Below are 21,030 nucleotides of genomic sequence, written 5' to 3' on the forward strand. Positions count from 1 at the left end.
GTTTCGACTCATCAACTGAGCCTCGTGCTTGGGTTTGGACATAATCCATCTCCTCGGGACCACTCAAGAAGTTGTTCTCACGGTGCAACGCAGTTGTCTTGTCTTGGGTAAGTGTTATCTGCCTTTTCTGATTATAAATTAAAACAATGTTTATTTGTCTCTATGTATTGCGTGCGATGATGACAGTCGTGGTTTAATAAGGCTATTTCTGAATACTGTAACTAACGCAATATTTTTGCCATAAAACAATACATTGCGGGAAATGTTACATATTGTAAATCAACTGCCGCACTTGGTTTATGTCGTGTAAATTTTGTTTCCTGGATTCAATAAAACTTGCAAACTGATAATTTTGCCATTTCCCCATTGTTACGTAAATTCAATTGAAGTTCCAACTCAACTGTATATCTCCCAGTAGCCTCTGCTAAAATGAATCAAATCAGTGAAAAATAATGTGTATGCCCAAACTCTAGAAAAAATATCAGATCACAACATTAAAATGATAGGAGGACATACATTTTGGGAAGGATTATTTTTCATGCATGTTCATGCTTTGTTGAAAGGCCAGTTAAAAATTAATCCAAGGTCTTGTTAAATCCAAGGGCCATGGTGTGTGTGAATTTGACCCTAGACCCTGATCTGGGGTCAGTTTTGAATTCCCTCCACTAATGGTTAGTGTTGGGGGAGGAAAAGTTTATCCTAGATCTGTACCTAGGGGAAACTTCAACTCCAGAGCCCAGGTGGACAGGCCTCCTTTAAAATATCAGCTTCCATTGGTCTCAATTTAAAATACTTGTGCCAGGAGTCTTGGATGCTGCATGCTCAAGTCAACCTCTAAATTGGTGAGCTCTCGGAAGTGAGCAAGCACAGGGCAGACGTGCTTATGCAAGCTACACTAATTAGATGTTTCACCTACAACCATAAACCACCGTAAACAAATACCAAAAAATGGTACACTCCATTGACATTTGTGTTATGTTCTCTGCAAACCTGTGGCTTAACATTGATCTCACATATTTTCAGATATTTTCCTTCGACCACACAGTCCCAGATCATTGGTACTCTGTTGTAACATGCAAGCATTCCTTTTGGTGCTCTAAGCGTTTCTTTCAAGACTTCTCACCAGTTGTGTAAAGGAGGTGGGGGGGGGGGGGGGGGGGGTAAAATCCCTATAAGCATACATCCTGCTTCTAGCATACAAATAATTTGTACAGTACATCGAGTTGCCATAGAATGATATGTGGTTGGTGAGATCTAAACGCCAGATTTTTAAATGTGTTCAACAGCGTATAACAAACCTAAACCAAGGGTAGTCTAGATTGTAAATGAAAATAGTTATGCATATTTTATCTGAGATCTTTCCTTAGCTGCCTATTCATAGACTGATCCGCCCCTACGGGCATTGGGAAAACATGTCAGATTTAAAGGCCAGTGTAGAGAAAGAGGACACCTAGTCAGTTGCACAACTGAAAAACATTCAACCGAAATGTGTCTTCCGTGTTTAACCCAACCCCTCTGAGTCAAAGAAGAGCAGGGAGCTGCCTTAATCAACATCATCAGGGAGCAGTTGTGGGGTTAACTGCCTTGCTCAAGGGCAGAACGGGTGATTTTTCCACTTCGCCGGCTCAGGGATTACAAACAAGCAACCTCTTGGTTACTGTCCCAACACTCTAACCTCTAGCCTACCTGCCATCCCAAGTGTACTGCCCTCTGATTGTGGAACTTAATTAGTAGATTTATACATTAGTTGTCTGTTTTTATTTCAGTCTCATGCATTTCATCCGGTGACAAAGAACGAATAGAAGTATTTTACTGTAGCTCCATTAGCCATTTTGTTCTAACCTATTTTACGATACATTCGCTACAACATTGAAAGACACATGGACTACTACAAGCAATATATGTGCCCATATTGCTTATCACTGGCATAGTTGTCTTGGTTCAAACTTCCATTCTCTGAAGGAAGTGCTACTGCTGCAAGTAAGGAAATGAAGGCTAATCTGATTGTGTACATAGCAAAGCAACCAGTCCCCTTGGGGAAAACAGGATTTGTAGCATTCTTTAAAGTTAATGATGTGCTCTGTTTATGGGCTGCAGAGTAGCCTAGTGGTTAGAGCGTTGGACTAGCAACCGCAAGGTTGCAAAATCAAATCCTGAGCTGACAAGGTAAACATCTGTTGTTCTGCCCCTGAACAAGGCAGTTAACCCACTGTTCCTAGGCCGTCATTGAAAATAAGAATTTGTTCTTAACTGACTTGCCTAGTTAAATTTTTGTAAAATGGTGAAGATGATTGGTAATCCCCTAGTACCTCAAGCTTTGCCAGTCACATTGATTTGGTTTCCTTTGACCACAGTCATACAGTCCCAGATCATTGGTACTCTGTTGTAACATGCAAGCATTAATTTTGGTGCTCTAATAGTTTCCTTCAAGACAACTCACCAGTTGTGTAAAGGAGATTGATAGTTAATTTCCACCATGTTCAGTATGGAAATTTGCTGATAGCTGCTTTATTGAGGAGAAATGTACTTACTATGACTGTGATATGAGGTTGTCCCACCTATCTATCTTAAGATGAATGCAAGAACTCTAAGTCACTCTGGATAAGAGCATCTGCTAAATGATGGAAAATGGAAAATGGAAACATGTATTTCATGAGGCTGTGCGCCCCGTGGTGAAGTTGCCCCTAGGTACAGATCTAGGATCAGCTTCCCCTCCCCAATCCTAATCTTAACCATTAGGTAAGGAAAATGCTAAACTGACCCAAGATCAGCGTCTAGGGGCAACTTCACCCTGCTCCAGGTTGAGCAGATTCTCTCTGTGATGACAATTTATTAAATCATCTTGTGCGCAATAATTTCAGATTATTTAAACTATACTCTACATCTAAATTCATACATGACACAATTATACATTATGAATTGGGTTCCATTACATGGTCTTTAGCAAAAGTATTATCTAAATGTATCTAAATTGCTCAAGAACACCACAGCTATTGGAGGGGTGGCCAATGAGGCTTTATGGATGCAAAGTTGCACACTGTGTCTTTCTTGTCTTTGTCAAAAGAGATCTACAAAATACAGAAATATTATTTGATTATTATTGATACAACAAGTTGGGGATGATTTGCTTGGGTCCCAAGTTGCATACCATTCCCTATTCAGTGCACTACTTTTGATCAGGGCCTATAGGGCTCTGGTGACATGTAATACACTATACTGTATAGGGTGCCATTTGGGATGCTGCCCCTCCCTCCCTGTTCCCTGTCTGTTCCCTATCTGTTCCCTTTTCACCTCACAATGAAGCACCTCTTTATGGCTCACTTATGACTCAACCTCAGAGCCAGCAGAATTCAACAGTTCTGTGATTGAATAGAGAACAATTTTGCTTCCAAATATAGTCAAAGGCACCTCTCACTGATGTTGCATAATATCCTGCTTTGTGCTAATGGTGAGATTTTATCAGGTGTTTAGATCTCAACCGGGCCAGCCACGTATCATTCTATGGCAAATAAGTGTGCAGTAGTTCCAGTGAAGAGAAATCTTAATGCTACAGCATACAATGTCATTATAGACTATTCTGTGCTTCTAACTTTGTGGCAACAGTTTGGGGTAGGCCCTTAGGCCCCCCCGTGCACAAAGCGAGGTCCCTACAGAAGTGTTTTGTAGAGATCGGTGTGGAAGAACTTGACTGGCCTGCACAGAACCCTAACATCAACTCCATCGAACACCTTTGGTATGAATTGGAACGCCGACTGTGAGCCAGGCCTAATCATCCAACATCAGTGCCCGATCTCACGAATGGTCTTGGAAGCAATACTGAATGGAAGCAAGTCCCCGCAGCAATGTTGCCTCATCTAGTGGAAATCCTTCCCATAAGAGTGGAGGCTGTTGTAGCAGCAAAGGGGGGGACCAACTCCATATTAATGCCCATGATTTTGGAATGAGATGTTAGATGAGCAGGTGTCCACATACATTTGGTCATGTAGTGTATGACAAATCTACCTTGTGACGAGCCCACTGATTAACATCGAATGGAAATTAACTATCGAGCGCCAATCTCCTTCATACACCACGAGCTGTCTTGAAGGAAACTCTTAGAGCACCAAAAGGAATGCTTGCATGTTACAACAGAGTACCAATGATCTGGGGCTGTGTGACTGTGTGGTCAAAGGAACCCAATCAAATAAAATCTTATTAGTCACATGCTTCGTAACCAACAGGTGTAGACTAACAGTGAAACTTCCCAACAATTGAGAGAGAAAGAAAATAGAAAATAATAGAAAAGTAAAACACGTAATAATAAAAGTAATAATAAATACACAACGAGTAATGATAACTTGGCTAGATACACGGGGTACCAGTACCAAGTCGATGTGTAGGGGTACGAGGTAATTGAGTTATCTATGTACATATAACTAGGAATAAAGTGACTAGGCAACAGGATAGAAAATAAACAGTAGCATCAGCCTATGTGATTAGTTAAAAACAAGTTTGTGCAAAAAGGGTCTGGGCAACTATTTAACTAACTATTTAGCAGTTTTATGGCTTGACGGTAGAAGCTGTTCAGGGTCCTGTTCGTTGCAGACTTGGTGCATCGGTACCGCTTGCCGTGCGGTTGCAGAGGGAACAGTCTATGACCTGGATGGGTGGAGTCTTTGACAAAAAAATTTGGGCCTGCCTCTGACACTGCCAGGTATAGAGGTCCTGGATGGCAGGGAGCACGGCCCTAGTGATGTACTGGGCTGTACGCACTACCCTCTGTAGCGCCTTGCTGTCAAATGCCAAGCAGTTGCCATACCAAGCGGTGATGCAGCCAGTCAAGATGCTTTCAATGGTATAGCTGTTGAACTTTTTGAGGATCTGAGAGCCCATACCAATTTTTGTCAGCCTCCTGAGTGGGGAAAGGCATTGTTGTGCCTTCTTCACGACTGTTTTGGTGTGTGTGGACCATGATAGATCCTTACAGCCCTGTCGATGTGAATGGGGGCGTACTCGGTCCTATGTTTCCTGTAGTCCACAATCAGCTCTTTTGTCTTGCTGACTTTGAGGGAGAGGTTGTTGTCCTGGCGCCACACTGCCATTAGTCTGACCTCCCTATAGGCTGACTTGTCGTCGTCGGTGATCAAGCCTACCACCTTCGTGTCGTCAACAAACTTAATGATGGTGTTGGAGTCGTACACGGCCACGCAGTCATGGGTGAACGGGGACTGCAGAAGGGGACTAAGCAGTCATCCCTGAGGGGCCACCGTGTTGAGGGTCAGCATGACGGATGTGTTGTTGCCTATCCTCACCACCTGGGGCGGACCATCAGGAAGTCCAGGATCCTGTTGCAGAGGGAGGTGTTCAGTCCCATGGTCCTTAGCTTAGTGGTGGGCTTGAAGGGCACTATGGTGTTGAACGCTGAGCTGTAGTCAATGAACAGCATTCTCACAGAGGTGTCAGAGGGCAGTGTGGAGTGCAATAGAGATTGCGTCATCTGTGGATCTGTTGGGGCGTTATGTGAATTCTAATGGTCCAGGGTGCCTGGGATGATGGTGTTGATGTGAGCTAGAGTGGGCAGCACCCCCACACCAAAATAGTCTATCATCACTGTCAATTGTGAATGATAATTCTTCACGTTTTACCAGTGAATCTTCAAACTGTGTCTGCATACCAATCACTTGATCTCAATCAGTTTCATGGGAATATACATTTGGATCTTCTGGAGTTACTGTTTAGTGAGCAAATTAGAGCATATGGTGTTAACAAACTATATAGCCTTCCTGTATTTTGTTTTAATCCAAGAACATTCTGGCTAGTGCTTTGTGTGGTTGAGTTTTTGTATGTTTGGGGAGTCTCCCACATTCCTTTTGGCGAACACCAAACGTGTTTGCTTATTTTATTCTTTAAGCAATGGCTTTTTTCTGACCACTCTTCTATAAAGTCCAGCTCTGTGGAGTGTGTGGCTTAAAGTGGTCCTATGGACAGATACTCCAATCTCTGCTGTGGAGTTTTGCAGCTCTTTCAGGGTTATCTTTGGTCTCTTTGTTGCCTCTCTGATTAATTCCCTCCTTGAGTTTTGGTGGGTTTGTTGTTTTGCCATGTTCTTTCCAATTTTTTTTTGTTGAATTTTACCCCTTTTTCTCCCCAATTTCGTGGTATCCAATTGTTGTAGTAGCTACTATCTTGTCTCATTGCTACAACTCCCGTACAGGCTCGGGAGAGACGAAGGCTTAATGTCATGCGTCCTCCGATACACAACCCAACCAGCCGTACTGCTTCTTAACACAGCGCGCATCCAACCCGGAAGCCAGCCGCACCAATGTGTCGGAGGAAACACCGTGCCCCTGGCAACCTTGGCTAGCGCGCACTGCGCCCGGCCCGCCACAGGAGTCGCTGGTGCGCGATGAGACAAGGAGATCCCTACCGACCAATCCCTCCCTAACCCGGACGACGCTAGGCCAATTGTGCGTCGCCCCACGGACCTCCCGGTCGCGGCCGGTTACGACAGAGCCTGGGCGCGAACCCAGGGACTCTGATGGCACAGCTGGCGCTGCAGTACAGCGCCCTTAACCACTGCGCCACCCGGGAGGCCCTTTCCATTTTTTAATAATGGATTTAATGGTGCTCCGTGGGATGTTTAAAGTTTCTGATATTTTTTATAACCCAACCTTGATCTGTACTTCTCCACAACTTTGTCCCTGACATGTTTGTTGAGCTCCGTGGGCTTCATGGTGCCACTTGATTAGTGGTGCCCCTTGCTTAGTGGTGTTGCAGACTCTGGGTCCTTTCAGAACAGATGTATATATACTGAGATCATGTGACATTTAGATTGCACACAGGTGGACTTTATTTAACAAATTATGTGACATCTGAAGGTAATTGGTTGCACCAGATCTTATTTAGGGGCTTCATAGCAAAGGGGGTGAATACATATATTCATAGCATAGGGCAAACTTTTCCCTTTATAAAAAACAAAAACAAAAATTTAAACAAGTTTTTTTTTTTTTATTGCATTTCACCAATTTGGACTATTTTGTGTATGTCCATTACATGAAATACAAATAAAAATCCATTTAAATTACAGGTTGCTATGCAACAAAATAGGAAAAACGCCAAGGGGATGAATACTTTTGCAAGGCATATTAATATGGAAAAGAACAAACAAAGCAAGATATATATTTTTTGAAAACATTCAGCAGTCCATTAATCAGTTGGTGTGTGTAAGTGTGTGTGTGTGTGCTGTGGGGTTGAAGCTACAAACCCATAGGCTTGGTTCTCTCATCCATTCCAGGCTTTTGGGAGGGAGGGTGGACAATGAGCCTGTCGTAGCGGATGTAAGCAATGTCCCCACTCGCTCTGGCAGCTTGCATGGCCGGGATAAGTTAATTTCTCTTCTGGTGCACAGCTTCCGGATAGACGTTGTTTAGGAAGATATACAGTATGTTCCTCTCAAGTTTTTGTCTCTTTCCAGAACAGCTACCTTGTACCTGAACCTCAGGAACTTGACCTCTATCGGCTTGGGTCTGTCACCTGGGCCAGGGGTGGGTTTTCCAGTCCTGTGGGCATGCTCTACCTCAATCTTCCTGTGGTCCATCTTCAGTTTCTCCAAGATCATTTCCCTCCCTTTGTCTTGAGACTGCGTCCAGGTCTCATGTGGACATTCTGCAATTCCGTCCCCAACAGTGTTGTTCTGCTTTGATTGTCCCTCGAGATAATCTGATTTCTCTGTCATTGTTATCATGGATTCACATACAGAACTGATGTCCTCTCTCAATGACTTACAGATTGCTGTCATCTTGCCGGTTTCCTGTTTAAACTCATCGAGCTGACCCTGAGAGAACTGCAAACTGTTCTTCAGGTCCTGGACCTCTCTGGTCTGGTCGTCCATTATTTTATTAGTTGACTCCACCAGTGTTGGGCACAAAACTTGAAGCTGTTTTCTAGTTTTTGTAACAACTGCTGTTAGAAGTCTTTTTGTTTGTTTAAAAGATCCTTCACCCGTGATAGAGAGAAACCACTTTCTTCAACAGCACTCCCACCGGCTTTGGTCTTTGTCATGGTAGCAACGTAGGCTACACTGTTAGTCCTCGCAGTTCCGGACAGAGCAGGTCGCAGTGATAATGGAAATAGAAACAAACAGCATGGATCTAGACAGTCACAAGCCCAACACAATGCTCGGTTCCATCCACAAGGTCTAACTGTATCATGGTATGCGTTCTAGCCCTCATGGAAACCTTGCTAGCTTGATAGGCAGCTAATAGTGGCAGCTAGGCTAGCTGCTACACCAAGCAGCTCATCAGACCCTTGGTCGGCAGGATCCCTGGACAGATAGCAGCAGTCCCAGCAACGGATGCCAACCCCGTTGCGGGATCCAAATTCAAAAAGTAGCTAGCTAGTAACAAAACCTTTTCAATAGATCACTTTTTCAGAGACTTTCAAAACTTTCCAAAACAACAAACCAAGTTCTCCCTCGTTCCGCGTTCAAAAGGAAGTGACGACGTTCAGTAATGTTATGCTCTCTCCTCCGCCCTCTCTCCTCCGTGACCCGGAAACCAATAAGTGGTCAAGGAGATGTCAATTTGTTAGTAGGCAAACAGAAGTGTCCTCACCGATACTCACCTTTCATCGAGGATTCTCCGTAAAACGGCAGCTATCCATTACAGCACCATTCCACTGTCCTACTGTCTCGTCATACATCAGCTCCAGTTCGAAGTTCACCTAAACAAGTTAATTCTTCGTCATTTGAACCGTTTACTGATACTATAACTTAAACCGTAACTGAAACAAAAACTGATTGTAGGAAAATAAAATGGCCTTTCCATATGGATACAAGTCCTAAACTGGTGCCTAATTTGAGTTAAGCTTAATTCAATTTTAGAACAACTAGGGCTTTCTCTAAGGGAATCCACTCAACATGTTTTTAAGAGTGTTCAAACGCCACATTCTCTCAGTCAGCTGACAATACCGTATCACATGTCTCCTATAATCACAACGCCTCACTCTGACTCGTGAGGTTGATATGGGAAAATGGCATCCTGCCTGTTACCCCAATCATGGGAAATTATTACATTTGAATACTTGATGAAAAGGCTCTGGAATAAAAAGCTACTAAAGGGAAAAATGTTTTCAATAAAAGATCATGAAAGTGTTTAGAGAATATGTAAGAAGATGCAGGTCTGTATGTTTTAGTGTCCGTCTAAAAGAAGTATTATTATTATAGATTTTTTAAAATTAGACTCTTATATTGTGTTTTGCTGTGTTTTACAGGTGCTAATGATGGATCACTGACAGACCACCACCACACATATACGAGCAGCTGCACCAAGTTAACCCTACCGCGTCCATACAAACCTGGCAATACATTCCCCTTCAGCAAGGAGAGTGCAAAAAGTGAATCAGTAATACTGAGATTGAGACAGAGGTCCTCTCATCCAGCCATCTACCCACTGAATATGAGCCTTTGGAAACTCAACTGACGCCTGGACTTTAGCACATAAACCACCTTCACTAACCCATACGTTGACTTCAAGGACCTCTGTACCAGGGGCTGCTGGAATTCCAATAACCCATATCCATAACTATACCTGGATTCTCCACCAAGCCACTGACCCAAACTAGGGAGAACCATCACCATCACAGACACCCTGAACAGTGGCTTTGAGTGGAATTGGCAACCATTTTGTTTTCTGAGAAGAGATAAGACCTGCAGAGTGGGCTTGGCACCATGATTGACCTGAGTTACCTGACGGAGGAGGAGCAGGAGATGATCCTGTCCGTATTAAAGAGGGACACAGATCTGAAGAGGGCTGAGGAACAGCGTGTGAAGTGAGTTCACAGGATGCCTTAGAGTTGAGATTGAGTTGTCTGTGGATCTGTCAGGGCTGTGTGCAAATTAGATTGGGTCCAGAGTATCTGAGATGATAGAGTTGATGTGTGCCAGCCTTTCAAAGCACTTCATTATTACAGATGTGAGTGCTACAGGGCGGTATTCATTGTGGCAGGATGCCTTAGAGTTTTTGGGAACAGAAATGATGATAGTCAGCTTCAAAATGTGGGGATTACAGACTGGGACAAGGAGAGGTTGAAAATGTCTGTGAAGATGCTTGCCAGATGGTAAGCACATGCCCTGAGGACACGCCTTGGAAAACAGTGGCAGGGTTAAAGAAAATTATTATAGCAGTGTGGGGAAACGCCAAGATATTAAAGAGATTCTCCGGTACCTTTGTATACTTTTTTAGCCAGTAGTTCTGTGGTTCTGAAAGTAGTCCCCAAAAGTGGTCCCCAAAAATTGCGTACTACCGCACATATGTGCAGATATGTGCACCACGTCATTGCTCTCTCTCTCTCTCACTCTACTGTGTGTATGTTTTGCTAGCTGTCACTCAAATGGCGAGGGGCTGTAGCTCATTGGCTAGAACTCAAATTGCTAGGGGGCTGGCCCATGTAGGGGAAAATATAAGGGAAAATGGTGCAGAACAGCATGCAGAAAAACAGTTGTTTTTAGGGATAACGTGGCTAATTGAGGTAAGACAATAATTGTGCTCATAGATTATGAACGTTTGAACTATACATTGATACATCCAGCTTAAAAAATACTTATTAGTCACCAAAGTTATTGAGCATGTATTTAATAGATATGTCTGTTTCCTTATTATTTTTATCCTAATTTGTTTAATAATAAAAATGTTGGTTTGGGTTGACTACAAAGGCATTTTAAAATAAAAAACATACTGCTGAGATATTTATAAACAATAAAAACACAAAGTTGTGACAGAATTCAAACTGCTTTTTTATTTAAAAACTTACTGGGTATACCTTCTACTGCTTTTGTATTTAAAAACTTACTGGGTATACCTTCTACTGCATTTGTATTTAAAAACTTACTGGGTATACCTTCTACTGCTTTTGTATTTAAAAACTTACTGGGTATACCTTCTACTGCTTTTGTATTTAAAAACTTACTGGGTATACCTTCTAATGCTTTTGTATTTAAAAACTTACAGGGTATACCTTCTACTGCTTTTGTATTTAAAAACTTACTGGGTATACCTTCTACTGCTTTTGTATTTAAAAACTTACTGGGTATACCTCCTACTGCTTTTGTATTTAAAAACTTACTGGGTATACCTTCTACTGCATTTGTATTTAAAAACTTACTGGGTGTATCTTCTACTGCATTTGTATTTAAAAACTTACTGGGTATACCTCCTACTGTTTTTGTATTTAAAAACTTACTGGGTATACCTTCTACTGCTTTTGTATTTAAAAACTTACTGGGTATACCTTCTACTGCTTTTGTATTTAAAAACTTACTGGGTATACCTTCTACTGCTTTTGTATTTAAAAACTTACTGGGTATACCTTCTACTGCTTTTGTATTTAAAAACTTACTGGGTATACCTCCTACTGTTTTTGTATTTAAAAAACTTACTGGGTATACCTCCTACTGTTTTTGTATTTAAAAACTTACTGGGTATACCTTCTATAGCTTTTGTATTTAAAAACTTACTGGGTATACCTCCTACTGCTTTTGTATTTAAAAACTTACTGGGTATACCTTCTACTGCTTTTGTATTTAAAAACTTACTGGGTATACCTCCTACTGCTTTTGTATTTAAAAACTTACTGGGTATACCTTCTACTGCTTTTGTATTTAAAAACTTACTGGGTATACCTTCTACAGCTTTTGTATTTAAAAACTTACTGGGTATACCTTCTACTGCTTTTGTATTAAAAAACTTACTGGGTATACCTTCTACAGCTTTTGTATTTAAAAACTTACTGGGTGTATCTTCTACTACTTTTTCACAATTCATTCAACATATAAATGGTTTGAATATTACATTTTCTCTCTCTCTCTCTCTCTCTGCCTGCCTGTCTCTCTCTCTCTCTCTCTCTCTCTCTGTCTCTCTCTCTCTCACACACACGCACTTAGACAACATTAATTCAAACGTGTGCTTGATTGCACTGTGTTTTGTTCACAAGAAATGTTGACAAGGTATTGTTGCAATCATGTGAAACAACTGTAATACATGGGACTCATAACAAGGATTACATCACAGATTCATAACCAATAGCATGCACCTTCTTTAAAAAAAACAGCACATATGCTTATGTTACTGTAAATGCCCCTACTAGCAGGGAACTCAATAAGGTTTTCCAGGTTCTGACATAAGCTGTCATCAACTTATTGTATTGCCTCTGCCTGGTCTCCATTACTGGTTTTCTATTGTTAAGTGTCCATATTTTGAACGTTTACCCTCTCTCCACTTAGGAATCTACAAAAGCAAGAACGTGACAAGGGCAAGCTGAAGTACCTGACTGGAGAGTGGTTCTATGAGACAAAATCAAGGCGTCACAGAGACAGGATCCATGGTTCTGACATCATCAGAGCATCCATAAGTCGGAGGAAACCTGTGACCATATGTGAGTTATAACTGTGTCAAGCTATGCAACTTTAGACAGCCGTTGACTCTTGCAAACACCATTACGGATGTGTATGACTAAATGCTGCATTGCAGAAATTGCTCACAAATTCCCTTAAAATGTACAGTAACTCTATTCCTAGGCATTTAATTTGTTGAAATATTGTTTGGTGGATATTACATTGGTGAACATTGATATGAACAATTTACTCTGAAACAAGAACATAAAAGGATCATTAAATAATGCATTTTACTCTTCATTCCTATTTTCTATAGCTGGTTGACGTTCAGTAGACATAGAGGGTGTTGCACCTAAGTTTATCCAATAGGAATGCTCATTCCATCCTTCACTTCATGAGAGGGATGGCTGTTAGATGTATTGTAATATATAGAGTGGAGGTGAGTTGGACTCACGCTCTTGGGATGAGGTAGCCCTGCCTGCAACTTCAAAATCAATGTTACCCTTGGCCCAAAAGTTAATTTCCTTTTGGCTTAAGGGTCGGTTTCCCGAGCAGTAGATTGGGGTTTAGATCCCACCTGTGACACAGACATACAGTATGTGTCTTCATCTGGTTTGTCAGTGGTTTTACTGAGGCCTGCATCCCATTTGTTCTGTGTTGTAGTGGAGCTTTCCCAGATGTGGGCAGAGAGGCCCAGTTTCGTGAACAGTGAGAACCAGGATGTGTATGTTCCTCCAGAACTCTCAGGCCTTTTAGAGGAGCCACTGGCACAGCACAAGAACTACTACAGGTGAGAGTTCCATGATATTTGTGCAGTGGTGGAAAAATTGTCATACTTGAGTAAAAGATACCTTAATAGAAAATGACTCAAGTAAAAGTGAAAGTCACCCAATAAAAAACCTACTTGAGTTAAAGACTAAAAGTATTTGGTTTTAAATATACTTAAGTGTCAAAAGTAAATGGAAAATCATTTCAAATTCCTTATATTAAGCAAACTAGACGGCAACATTTTCTTGTTTTTAAAATTTACGGATAGCCAAAGGCACGCTACAACACTCAGACATAATTTACAAATGAAGCATGTGTTTAGTGAGTCCGCCAGATCAGAGGCAGTAGGGATGACCAGGAATGTTCTCTTGATAAGTGTGTGAATTAGAATATTTTCCTGTCCTGCTAAGCATTCAAAATGTAACAATTACTTTTGGGTGTCAGGGAAAATGTATGAAGTAAAAAGTACATACTTTACTTTAGGAATGTAGTAAAGTAAAAGTTGTCAAAAATATAAATAGTAAAGTAAAGTACAGATACTCTCAAAAAATACTTAAGTAGTCATTTCAAGTATTTTTACTTAAGTACTTTACTCCCCTGCCCTTGTGTTCATGTTTTTAGGAACTATGGTTGTTTTTAGGGCTGTGTGTAACGCCCATTTTATAGTTTACTCTCATTGTCATCTCTCTCCCTTTCTCCTGCTGCGGATGTTTCCTACACACAAAGCCTCGCCCTCTGTCACGCAAGCGGCGCAGTTCCTTCTCCTCAATGTTAGATTCAAAGTTAGATACATACATTTGCATGCTGTTCTGTTAGATCAAATGCAGTCAACAAATTGTTTGAGACAAGAATGATGCTGCTTTCCACTTTCTTTACAATCGCTAGGACCCATTTCTCAATACTTACGTCACTTTTTAAAAACTCTTCACACAGTTCTCCTAACCAACTTTCAGCTTGGCACAGTAGTTAATTTCACATCCAAAATGTAGTAAAACTACCAAAACACTTCATACATGTCTCAAATCAACTAATTCTTCCATAACACCAGCAAAGGTTGTCACCCAACAAGCACACTTTGTCACTCATTTAACAATGACCTAAAAAATACTAACAATAGGTAGCATTACACAAAGGTTTTCTTTTGTAAAATTTCTTACAAAACAAGAATGACACCTCTCTACTGTTTAGAATTCACTTCAGTATATGTTACAGGAATGAATCAGACATGATGCAATATGCTTCAATATGTTTTATGTCATTTTTTGGCCTTGAGTGATTGCAAAATACAATAATTTCTATATTCACCATCTACAGATACAGTAGCAATGCTAGTCAACCCTGTCTTCTGCATTTGGCCACAGGTTCTCATCCACATCACATCTTATGTCATCTTGGGAAATACACATAGGAAATAATATTTTGGCATGCCTGGTTCATCCCTGGCAATCTTCTGCAGATATGTCCAGGCATCCAGCATTAATTTTGTCCAGGAGGGACATTTGATCATGTGGATGGTGGTCATAAACCTTCCACCTCCACGAGGAAAATAATTCCTCAATGGGGTTGAGGAATTGTCACGCCCTGACTTTAGAGAGCCTTTTTATGACTCTAGTTGGTTTGGTCAGGGTGTGATTTGGGTGGGCATTCTATGTTCTGTTTTTATATTTTTGTATTTCTATGTTTTGGCCGGGTATGGTTCTCATTTAGGGACAGCTGTCTATCGTTGTCTCTGATTGGAAATCATATTTAGGCAGCCTTTTCCCTTTTCTCATTGTGGGAAGTTGTCTTTGTTAGGGGCACTATAGCCCTTGTAAGCTTCACAGTCATTTTTGTTATTTCTTGTTTTGTTGGTGACATTTTACTAAATAAATGAAAATGTACGCTGACCACGCTGCACTTTGGTCTTCCTTGAACGACGGTCGTGACAGAACTTCCCACCACCAAAAGACCAAGCAGCTTGGCCAGGAGGAGCATGGATCCTGGGCCCGGGAGAAGAGAGAGTGGAGGACATCTTGGACAGGATATGGCAGGGGACAAGACCCTGCCATGGAAACAGGCGGAAGTAGCAAGGGAGGAATGACAACGATACCAGGAGTCACGGCAACGAAGCAGGCATGAGAGGCAGCCCCCAAAATTGTTTTGTTTGGGAACACGAGGAGATTGGCTGAGTCAGGTTGGAGACCTGAGCCAACTCCTCGTGCTTATCGTGAGGTACTGGTTAGGCACCGTGTTATGCGGAGGAGCGCACAGTGTCTCCAGTGCTCTACATCACAGCTCCTCGCATCTGCCGGGTTAGGGTGAGCATCCAGCCAGGACGGATGATGCCGGATCAGCGCGCCTGGTCTCCAGTGCGTCTCTTCGGCCCCGGGTATCCTGCGCCGGCTCTGCGCACTGTGTCTCCGGTGCGTCTGCACAGACCAGTGCGTCCTGTGCCAGCGCCCCGCATTTGCAGGGCGAAGATAACCATCTAGCCAGGACGGGTTGTGCAGGCTCTACGCTCGAGACCTCCAGTGCGCCTCCACGGCCCAGTGTATCCAGTGCCTGCGCCAAGAACCAAGCCTCCTGTATGTCTCCCCAGCCTGGTGAGTCCTGTGGCTGCTCCCAGAACCTGGCCTCCTGTATGTCTCCCCAGCCTGGTGAGCACTGTGGCAGCTCCACGCACCAGGCTGCCCATACGTCTCCTCACTCCAGGGATGATCCATGGCAAGAAGCATCCAGTGATGATCCATGGCACGAAGCCTCCAGTGATGATCCATGGCAAGAAGCCCCCAGTGATGATCCATGGCAAGAAGCCTCCAGTGATGATCCATGGCACGAAGCCTCCAGTGATGATCCATGGCAAGAAGCCTCCAGTGATGATCCATGGCAAGAAGCCTCCAGTGATGATCCATGGCAAGAAGCCTCCAGTGATGATCCATGGCAAGAAGCCATCAGTGATGATCCATGGCAAGAAGCCTCCAGTGATGATCCATGGCACGAAGCATCCAGTGATGAGCCATGGCAAGAAGCCTCCAGTGATGATCCATGGCAAGAAGCCTTCAATGATGATCCATGGCATGAAGCCTCCAGTGATGATCCATGACAAGAAGCCATCAGTGATGATCCATGGCAAGAACCCTCCAGTGAGGATCCATGGCAAGAAGCCTCCAGTGAGGAGTCATGGCACGAAGCCTCCAATGACGGCCTCCAGTCCGGAGCCTCCAGCGACGGTCTCCAGTCCGGATCCTCCAGCGACGGTTTCCAGTCCGGAGCCTCCAGCGACGGTCCCCAGTCCGGGGCCGGCAACGAGGGTTCCCAGTCCGGGGCCCGCAACGAGGGTCCCCATCCGGGGCCCGCAACGAGGGTCTCCAGCAACAAGGATCTCGAGGGTCTGTCACGCCCTGACCTTAGAGAGCCTTTTTATGTCTCTAGTTTGTTTGGTCAGGGTGTGATTCTATGTTCTGTTTTCTATGTTTTTGTATTTCTATGTTTTGGCCGGGTATCAAATCAAATGTATTTATATATCCCTTCTTACATCAGCTGATATCTCAAAGTGCTGTACAGAAACCCAGCCTAAAATACCAAACAGTAAGCAATGCAGGTGTAGGTGGCTAGGTGGCTAGGAAAAACTCCCTGGAAAGGCCAAAACCTAGGAAGAAACCTAGAGAGGAACCAGGCTATGAGGGGTGGCCAGTCCTCTTCTGGCTGTGCCGGGTGGAGTTTATAACAGAACATGGCCAAGATGTTCAAATGTTCATAAATGACCAGCATGGTCAAATAATAATAATCACAGTAGTTGTCGAGGGTGCAGCAAGTCAGCACCTCAGGAGTAAATGTCAGTTGGCTTTTCATAGCCAATCATTAGGAGTATCTCTACCGCTCCTGCTGTCTCTAGAGAGTTGAAAACAGCAGGTCTGGGACAGGTAGCACGTCCGGTGAACAGGTCAGGGTTCCATAGCCGCAGGCAGAACAGTTGAAACTGGAGCAGCAGCACGGCCAGATGGACTGGGGACAGCAAGGATTCATCATTCCAGGTAGTCCTGAGGCATGGTCCTAGGGCTCAGGTCCTCCGAGAGAGAGAAAGAAAGAGAGAAAGAGAGAATTAGAGAGAGCATACTTAAATTCACACAGGACACCGGATAAGACAGGAGAAATACTCCAGATATAACAAACTGACCCTAGCCCCCCGACACATAAACTACTGCAGCATAAATACTAGAGGCTGAGACAGGAGGGGTCAGAAGACACTGTGGCCCCATCCGATGATACCTCTGGACAGGGCCAAACAGGAAGGATATAACCCCACCCACTTTACCAAATACAGCCCCACACCACTAGAGGGATATCTTCAACCCCCAACTTACCATCCTGAGACAAGGCCGGGTATAGCCCACTAAGATCTCCGCCACGGCACAACCCAAGGAGGGGCGCCAACCCAGACAGGAAGATCACGTCAGTGACTCAACCCACTCAAGTGACGCACCCCTCCTAGGGACGGCATGAAAGAGCATCAGTAAGCCAGTGACTCAGCCCCTGTAATAGGGTTAGAGGCAGAGAATCCCAGTGGAGAGAGGGAAACCGGCCAGGCAGAGACAGCAAGGGCGGTTCGTTGCTCCAGAGCCTTTCCGTTCACCTTCACACTCCTGGGCCAGACTACACTCAATCATATGACTCACTGAAGAGATGAGTCTTCAATAAAGACTTAAAGGTTGAGACCGAGTCTGCGTCTCTCACATGGGTAGGCAGACCATTCCATAAAAATGGAGCTCTATAGGAGAAAGCCCTGCCTCCAGCTGTTTGCTTAGACATTCTAGGGACAATTAGGAGGCCTGCGTCTTGTGACCGTAGCGTACGTGTAGGTATGTACGGCAGGACCAAATCGGAAAGATAGGTAGGAGCAAGCCCATGTAATGCTTTGTAGGTTAGCAGTAAAACCTTGAAATCAGCCCTTGCCTTAACAGGAAGCCAGTGTAGAGAGGCTAGCACTGGAGTAATATGATTTTAAAAAATGTGGTTCTAGTCAGGATTCAAGCAGCTGTATTTAGCGCTAACTGAAGTTTATTTAGTGCTTTATCCGGGTAGCCAGAAAGTAGAGCATTGCAGTAGGCTAACCTAGAAGTAACAAAAGCATGGATTAATTTTTCTGCATTATTTTTGGACAGAAAGTTTCTGATTTTTGTAATGTTACGTAAATGGAAAAAAGCTGTCCTTGAAACAGTCTTGATATGTTCGTCAAAAGAGAGATCAGGGTCCAGAGTAACGCCGAGGTCCTTCACAGTTTTATTTGAGACGACTGTACAACCATCAAGATTAATTGTCAGATTCAACAGAAGATCTCTTTGCTTCTTGGGACCTAGAACAAACATCACTGTTTTGTCCGAGTCTAAAAGCAGCCATCCACTTCCTTATGTATGAAACACAGGCTTCTAGCGAGGGCAATTTTTGGGTTTCACCATGTTTCATTGAAATGTACAGCTGTGTGTCATCCGCATAGCAGTGAAAGTTAACATTATGTTTTCGAATTACATGCCCAAGAGGTAAAATATATAGTGAAAACAATAGTGCTCCTAAAACGGAACCTTGAGGAACACCCAAATTTACAGTTGATTTGTCAGAGTTGTCAGAGGTATGGTTCTCAATCAGGGACAGCTGTCTCTCAGCTGTCTATCGTTGTCTCTGATTGGGAATCATACTTAGGCAGCCTTTTTCCCCTTTGTCATTGTGGGAAGTTGTCTTTGTTAGGGGCTTTATAACCCTTGTAAGCTTCATGTGCAGTTCAGTCAGATGCCCTTACAGAATGCACATCTTACCTGTTATTTTGCAGATTTGGCTGCACTCTCAGACCAGCCTCTCTCATTGATAGACCATGATTTATTACATGATCAATTATAGTAGCCCTACTCTCATCTGAGGCTACAGCTCATGATCTTCCTCTCAGTCTTCTTCCACCACGCATACGTATTCCTCTCCCTCTCCCAGCCACTCAAAGTTTTGTTGCTTTGCATTATTTACCATCTTGTGCTAAGAAGTGCAATGCCATAGAGAGGTTCTTAATTATTGCATTTTAAACAGGTAACAAACAGACAAATATAAGAAATGAGCAGTTTGTGAGATATCGCTCTTCCTGTCTTCGGAAAGTATTCAGACCCCTTGACTTTTTCCTAATTTTGTTACGTTACAGCCTTATTCTAAAATGGATTAAAATAATAATAATCGTCAGCAATCTACACACAACACCCCATAATGACAAAGCAAAAACAGGGTTTTCAACATTTTTGCAAATTTATCACAAATGAAAAACAGAAATACCTTATTTACATAAGTACCCTTTGCTATGAGATTCGAAAATTGAGCTCAGTTGCATCCTGTTTCCATTGATCATCCTTGAGATGTTTCTACAACTTGATTGGAGTCCACCTGTGGTAAATTCAATTGATTGGACATGATTTGGGAAGGCACACACCTGTCCCACAGTTGACAGTGCCTGTCAAAGCAAAAACCAAACCATGAGGTCAAAGGAATTGTCCATAGAGCTCCGAGACAGGATTGTGTCGAGGCACAGATCTGGGGAAGGGTACCAAAACATTTATTCAGCAATGAAGGTCCCCAAGAACACAGTGGCCTCCGTCATTTTTAAATGGAATAAGTTTGGAACTACCAAACAATCGGGGGAGAAGGGCCTTGGTCAGGGAGGTGACCAAGAACCTAATGGTCACTCTGACAAAGCTCCCGAATTCCTTTGTGGAGATGGGAGGAGCTTCCAGAAAGACAACCATCTCTGCAGCACTCTACCAATCAGGCCTTTATGGTCAGACGGATCTACTCCTCAGTAAATGGCACATGACAGCCCGCTTGGAGTTTACCAAAAGGCAGTTGAAAACTCTCAGACCATGAGAAACAAGATTCTCTGGTCTGATGAAACCAAGATTGAACTTTTTGGGCTGAGTGCCAAGCATCATGTCTGGAAGAAACCTGGCACCATCTCTACGGTGAAACATGGTGGTGGCAGCATCATGCTGTGGGGGTGTTTTTCAGCGACAGGGACTGGGAGACTAGTCGGGATCGAGGGAAAGATGAACGGAGCAAAGTACAGAGAGAACATTGATGAAAACCTGCTCCGGGGCGCTCAGGACTGGGATGAAGGTTAACCTTCCAACAGGACAACGACCCTAAGCACACAGCCAAGACAACGCAGGAGTCTCTGAATGTCCTTGAGTGGCCCAGCCAGAGCCCGGACTTGAAATCAACCGAACATTTCTAGAGAGACCTGAAAATAGCTGTTTAGCAATGCTCCCCATCCAACCTGACAGCTTGGGAGGATCTGCAGAGAAGAATGGGAGAAACTCCCCAAATACAGGTGTGCCAAGCTTGTAGCGTCATACCCAAAAAGACTCTAGGCTGTAATTGCTGCCAAATGTGCTTCAACAAAGTACTGAGTAAAGGGTCTGAATACTTATGTAAATGTGATATTTCAGTTATTTATTTTTAATAAATTTGCTAAAATTTAGATTGATGAGGGGGAAAAACGATTTAATACATTTTAGAATAAGGCTGTAACCTAATAAAATGTGGGGAAAGTAAATGGTCACTGTATGTCTTGTCTTCACCATCAAAGAAGTAAGCTAACTTGAATCTCAGCCCCTGTTTAGTAAGGCTGTCACATACATTAAATGGGATCAAGCATTAGCCCAGATCATATGGGCATGATTGCTAAAGGAGGAGTCATTCAGGCATTACAGTAAGTCGACATTTAGTAATCTGCTTCTAAGGTTAGAACTCACATGCCCTTGTTTTCCTTGGTTTCCACAGTCATGGTACTTCTCATTCATACATTGTTGAGGAATGTATGTTGTGTGAATGAGTGGTACCATTACACTCTAAAAACCAAGGAAAACAACTGGACTGCAGTCAGCCAA

The 21,030-nt window shown here is 43.1% G+C and overlaps 1 protein-coding gene across 6 annotated transcripts in view; it reads left to right on the top strand.

The window, feature by feature from the left end:
- The window catches only part of LOC139418050 (synaptotagmin-like 2a), a 42,794-nt gene continuing 21,764 nt past the window's right edge, over positions 1 to 21,030 (top strand). For all 6 annotated transcript variants that reach the window (XM_071167179.1, XM_071167177.1, XM_071167178.1 and 3 more), the window contains exons 1-4: positions 1 to 107; positions 9,250 to 9,807; positions 12,257 to 12,408; positions 13,031 to 13,157. In XM_071167179.1, coding sequence (XP_071023280.1) covers positions 9,707 to 9,807; positions 12,257 to 12,408; positions 13,031 to 13,157 — 380 coding nt within the window. In that variant the 5' untranslated portion in view covers positions 1 to 107; positions 9,250 to 9,706. The remainder of the gene's footprint in view (positions 108 to 9,249; positions 9,808 to 12,256; positions 12,409 to 13,030; positions 13,158 to 21,030) is intronic.

This window comes from Oncorhynchus clarkii, chromosome 10 (genome assembly GCF_045791955.1).
Source record: "Oncorhynchus clarkii lewisi isolate Uvic-CL-2024 chromosome 10, UVic_Ocla_1.0, whole genome shotgun sequence".
Lineage (NCBI taxonomy): Eukaryota > Metazoa > Chordata > Actinopteri > Salmoniformes > Salmonidae > Oncorhynchus > Oncorhynchus clarkii.